The 6,000-nt window shown below is 39.7% G+C and overlaps 1 protein-coding gene across 1 annotated transcript in view; it reads right to left on the bottom strand.

The window, feature by feature from the left end:
- Positions 1-2,360: 2,360 nt before the first annotated feature.
- Positions 2,361-6,000, bottom strand: part of CACNA1F (calcium voltage-gated channel subunit alpha1 F) — a 70,289-nt gene continuing 66,649 nt past the window's right edge. Inside the window, exons 44-46 of the mRNA XM_087886562.1 lie at positions 5,286-5,398; positions 3,990-4,304; positions 2,361-3,281 (exon numbers count right to left, since the gene is read on the bottom strand). Of these exons, the coding sequence (XP_087742688.1) occupies positions 2,970-3,281; positions 3,990-4,304; positions 5,286-5,398 (740 nt within the window). The 3' untranslated portion in view covers positions 2,361-2,969. The remainder of the gene's footprint in view (positions 3,282-3,989; positions 4,305-5,285; positions 5,399-6,000) is intronic.

Below are 6,000 nucleotides of genomic sequence, written 5' to 3'. Positions count from 1 at the left end.
TGCAGCAAACTGCTGGCTCATATTTAAGTGATTGTTCCCTAGGACTCCTAGATCTTTTTGCAGTTACTGCTTTTGAGCTGGGTTCCACCTGTTCTATACTTGTACATTTGGTTTTTCTTGCCTAAGTTACTTTTCTCACCACTGAATTTCATTTTTTTAAGATAGTATTCAAGACAGTTGAGATTCTTCTGGATCTTGAGCCTATGTTCTGGGGTGTTGGCTATTTCTGTCAGCTTGGTGTCATCTACAAATTTGGTATGGTCCCCTTCTATTCCCTCATCTAAGAACTAATAATTAATTTGATATACCTATAAATTTTAGCTCAAACTCTAGTGGTTCTATATACTATAGAAAGCTTATTTAAAATGTTACCCACATGATTTTGTAAATTTCAAGGGACTGTTAGCGTTACTCATGAACATATTTTGGATCTATGATAGGCTTATGTGAACTAAATATGCACAAAAATTGGGTCTTTGTCCTTAGATAGCAAACTTACGCCAGAATAAAGAACTTTTAATCTGTCAGTACTCTCCTTCCCTCATAGGTCACCCATTAGAAAGGGTTCTGTGTGGGTAAATCCAAAGCTAATATAGGTTGGATTGAATTCAAAATGGTGTCATACTGCCTCTACCTTTCTCTTCTGACTCTCTGCCTATCTTGCTGCCTTGGAAGGGACCTCTCAAGCATTTGAATTGAGGGCTTTTAAAACCTGGGTCAGGGCTTTCATACAGCACCCATGTTATCCATATGTCTTTTGATGGTAATATAAAAGCTACCTAGCTCAAAGGCCTCTGGGATCTGTTGGTAATAGAGACATTAGCTCATCAATTAAACATTGCAAAAAGCCAACCCAGCTGGAGGACCTCCTCTCACCTAGGGTTACCAGAAGTCTGCCAAAAGGAGGGCACCAAGCATAGCCTTAAAATCAAATATTTAGGTTTCTGAATATCTTGTTTTTTAAAAAAAACATTTGTTTTCACAATAATAGTAATTCAAAATTTGATGCATTTTGACCATGTACGTTGTTTGCTTCTTGGCTTGCCTTGTCTGTTAACAGACTTGGCAGCCTACAGTTATGTTATTTATTCACCGATTTCTGCAATTGGCTTCAATCCAGCCCCTTCAAATCTATGACCACTGTAGTCAGAAAATCTCATGACCAGTCATACATTTTTATGGAGAATTTCGAAAATGTGTCGTCACTTCTAAATTATCACTAGATAATAATGTCCTTGAAAATAAAGATTGATTAGAAAAATATTGCAATTGAAAAACTGGCCTTTCTGATGCTGGAAAAAAAAGTAATTTCATATACATGTAGGCCTAAATAACTACTCTCCTCCAGATTTCCTTTTACATGGTTTCAGAAGCAAACAGGGAAGAAATATCAGCGTACCTGCCCCCTTCAGTGCTGTCTAACTATATTGCTTGGGCAATATAGTGATTGATGCTGGGAATTATAATGGTTATTATAAGCTGTGGAGGAACAGGTTTCCCCACTGTAGGCGAAAGAAGAAATTCCATCCAGCTACAGCAGGAAAAAAAAAAAAAGGAAGCAAAACTACCCTTCCTCAGCTTTACTGGCATGTTTATTTTTTTCCCTTCATCTTCTCCCTGAACTGTTTCCATCCTGCTTGATCATTAAAAACATTCAGTATTTTCTCCTCATCCTTAGAAGTAAAATAAGGATGAGAAAATAAAACCAGATTCAGATGAAATACAGAATATTATGGCCTGTCTTTCAGTTTCAAGACCTGAAGCTATATGCACTCTACAAAAATATTCAGGGAGCCTTTCGAGCTGAATAGGGAGATAAAATGGTATTTTAAGTATATCCATTTAAAAACAAAATGTAAATGTGTGTTTTCAGGGGACTCTGGTCCTAAGAAAGCAATTCTACTTTGTTTTGCCTTGCAAGGAGGAAATACAATCTGTTAAAAAGTATTTTTATCAACAAAGACCAACAGCCTCTTTTGTTTCTTCTCCCCCCCCCCACCCCGCCCTCTGCAAATGCAGAAAATTAGATCGCCTTTATTCAGTAGCTGGATGTTGAATGTGGTAACTTGGGCAACGTTAGCAACTTCAGGAAATTAGATGAAAGTTATCCATTTTTAATTTAGGGAAATCATAGAATTTCCTGGATTGGGAGGTTAGTCTGCTTTGTACAGCAACAGACATAGGGGAATCTTCTATGAGCACAATAGATTTGATTAAGTAATAGCTATAAAAGTTTTTTTCCAAATTCATATCATGATAGCCTTCCCTTTAATACTTTGGATTCCCACCCTCAGACAACTACCCCCAAATCATACACATTCTTTTCATTCAAGTGAGTATACGAGGAGGAACTCCAGAGGTTGTTCTGGATTCTTTATTACATAAAGCTCAGGATACCAAGATCATTTGTGGGATGTTGACCTCATTTATGATTATGGGAAGCTGGGAGAATACAGTATAAAAGCTGAAATCCAAAGTATCTGGAAGGTACCAGGTTGGAAAAGCAACAATAAAAGAACTGGTTGTAATTAGTGAACATCAGGGAAAAGATGTTGGAGAATAATTACTTTTTCTCTCTCTTTTTAATATGATCTGGCAAAATAGCTTCCCATCCCAGATCTTTTAAACAATATCTATTGTTTTTGATGAAAAAAACAGAACTAATTGTGTGGGAATTCCAGTTCAACTCCAGAACCCTTCCTCAAAAGAAAAGGTACAAGGCTGCTGTTTTCTGTACCGTTTTTGGAAGAGCCAAAGTCTGGAAGATAAAGAGCAGGCTCCCTAAATCAGGAAAGCTTATTATCCAATCTTTCTAATAATTGTTTCTGCTACAATCAATGTGAGGACAGTGTTTGGTTTCTTAACCCTGAATGCCGTTGTTTTTTAAATAACCACAACCATCATAGCAAAGTTTTGAACAGTTCTGCAGCCACTGACTCTTTTTGCCCTGCTGGGAGGGCATTTCTTGGTCAATAAGTGGTGATGCAGATCATCTCATCAGCCAAGTCCTCTTCCTCACGGGAACGGAAGCTTTCTTCATCACTATAAACAAGGCCTAGACTCTCAGCTCCGCTATGTTCCCCATCACTGCTATACAGAAGGTGGCTTCCACCACCTCGATTGCTACTATCACCACCAGCAGACTTGAGACTCAACAAGTCCGTGGCAGCACTTTCCATTTCATCCAGAGTCATGTGGCAGGCATCAGCAATCTCCTGCTTGGTAAAGGCCACAAAATTTGGGTCCTGTGCATACATGCCTAGGCCTTCGGAGATGAGCACCTAGGAGAAAAAGAAGAAAGACAAGTTTAGTAGTATTGACCACTGAGAGGTCAAATAGGATGAGAAAGTTTGTACTGCTCCATCCTGGTCCTGCTATTGGTCATCCATAAGAGAAATCAATGTGGTCCCAGCATTATACCTGAAAACTGACCAAAAAAGATAATTTACTTGCAGATGATTTATTCCAAGGCTTCCAACAAGTAGAAATCTAAAGTGGAAGAGTGGGAATTGTTTGTTCTCTAAAATACCTTGGTCAAACATTCTGTCCTATATTCAGTTCTGTACACTGGAAGGTCATGTGTACTGAATTATGGCTGCATGAAATCTGTCATTTCCCAGCCTTTGAAAGGTTTTATGTGGCAGAAAAGGCTACACAATGTAGCTCTCTGGTTCACCTTAGTGTTGAAAATTTATTTGTAACAAATTGAATAAGCTTAATATAACACAGCTACTCATTAACATTGTTATTTTTCTTCACTTTTTCGTTTTCTTTTGATTTTTTTCTCTACATTCTTTTGATACATTGTTTGATTTCTTCCTGTTTAATTTTTTGGGGGTATGTAATTTATGTTATGAGAGTTTAAATAGAAAGAGATGCAGTCTTTTATTCGTGTTACTACTTGTGTTATTGCTTGTACAACTTGTATCTTTAATGTGATAGTCTAAATTGTAGTACTTGAAGAAAACAGAGATCTGTCCCACACTCACTGCCTCCACCAGACTGTCCGCGCTGCCAGATCTGCCACCGGAGCTGTGCCGGAGTGGGCTTGGAACCTTGAGGCTTCCATAGGTGTGGCAGGTCAGCTCGGCTTCATTCCTGTACCAGTGGGCCTGCGACATGGGTGGAAGGCTGCTGCTATTCTTTTCCCAGCTGTATCCTGGCACCCTCTCCTCCTCCAATAGGATGAGTGGAGCATAAAGCAGCCGGCCCCGTTTTGGAGGCGTGGCCCAAGATTGCGAGGAAGATGTTGAAGTGCGGCTGCCACTGTGCCATGAGCTATACTTGCCATAGCCCTGGTGGGACTGAAAGAGAAAGGGAGACGCAGTCAGCCTAATGACAATAATGCTGCTGTGCTTTTTAACAGCCTTTCGATTTTACAAAGTAAAAGGCCAGTTTAGTCTTTTGACGGCTTGAAATCCAGAATCATTGTGGGCAGGGCAAGGCCATCTCAAGTTGACACCGTCTTTTCCTGCCCTGCCCACAATGATTCAGTATCTGGAACTTTATCTGGGGAGCTTTTCCCAATCAGTGAACCATTTGGAGCTACAGTAGATGAAGAAATGCTCCAAGGAAAAGCAGAAGCAGCTTGGCGCGCTTATTGACAGTAGAGCAGAGTGGGAGAGAAGAGCCATGAAAACTCCTGGGATACTCCAGGTAGATATTAGTGCAGAGAAACAATGTGTATTTATTTTCTTCCAGGTTGGAGACCTTAAGCTGTTTGGAACCAACCTGCAATAATTTTCAGCCAGCATGCTGGTAAGGTATTTGGGAATTATATCCTGTGGACATGAGATTGGAAAGAGTGGGTGTAAATGGTTTGACACATGGTACAATCAAATAATGGAACAGCCAACGATAGGAACAATATTAACCTGGTTTGATCATAAAACAACCATATTACAAGTTCAACTATTGTCACATATTCTCTGTGAAGAAAGGTGAACCATTACAGAAGACCATCCTGAAGTGTTCAGTTGAGTTACATACAACATGACTGTTAAAATGGACACAGCATTTCATTCAGCTAGGAGAGGCCAAACTGGTGTGTGTGAGAGAGGGGGGAGGGGAGAGAGAGACAGACTTATGCCTGTTTTCAGAGTTCAGGTTCACCCCTACAACACATGAAGCAATCTTACTAGAATGTCTGTTTCATAAACAGTCCTCACATACTGAAAACAATAGGGAAGGAACTCAAAGAGCAAAAGGATATTGTTTTCCAAGAAGGATTTTGCTGCTTCTAAAGTCTCTTTTTTAGAAAGAAGGCTCTATTCATGCTCTTTTACCTGTGCATGTGTTCGGCCCAGTGGTGCCTTTTGGTGGTAGGTGCCTGGGATGGGGATGTCATCGCAGCTGTCTTGACGCTGCAGGCACTGGATGTTGAAGGCTGGTTTGCGGCCTGCCCAAAGAAGGAAAGTGACGGAAGGGAATGGCAGAGTAGGTGTTAAGTAGCCATTGGTGCAGGACCACCTTCTACTAGCCCCTTGTTTAGCTTAGCCAAATATCTTTCACTAAATGTATAACGGTTCCTCATCATATTTTTTTTAAAAAAAGCTGAACATAGTATGACTACACACTTTTCTAAGATCAGAAGAAGGAATGCAAGTGAAAACAGAGTGGATAAAGTAACTCTACAGTTGTTTATAGCCATCCTAACCAATGGACTATTCAATTGCATTTACCATAGTTCTTCACTTAAAAATGTGTGTTTCCAAATTTTCCCCATATTTTTTTTTATTTTGTCGAGTACATATTAGATAATTATATATAAGTATAAGCATTAATTGAATACATAAAATGAATACAATTAAAGGGAACATTAGGACAGGGACGGTAGGCACGCTGGTGCTCTTATGCACGCCCCTTACAGACCTCTTAGGAATGGGGTGAGGTCAACAGTAGACAGTTTAGATACCGTTTCCAAATTTAATTATATTTCCTGTTCTTGCCCCTAGTCTGTTGCCATTCATTGGTCCTAAAGAGACTGTATAGACATTGTTG

Source organism: Pantherophis guttatus, chromosome 2 (assembly GCF_059756535.1).
Source record: "Pantherophis guttatus breed Tessera chromosome 2, ASM5975653v1, whole genome shotgun sequence".
NCBI classification, from domain to species: domain Eukaryota; kingdom Metazoa; phylum Chordata; class Lepidosauria; order Squamata; family Colubridae; genus Pantherophis; species Pantherophis guttatus.
Note: the sequence above shows the minus strand (reverse complement) of the source record. Positions and strands in the feature narration are given on the sequence as shown.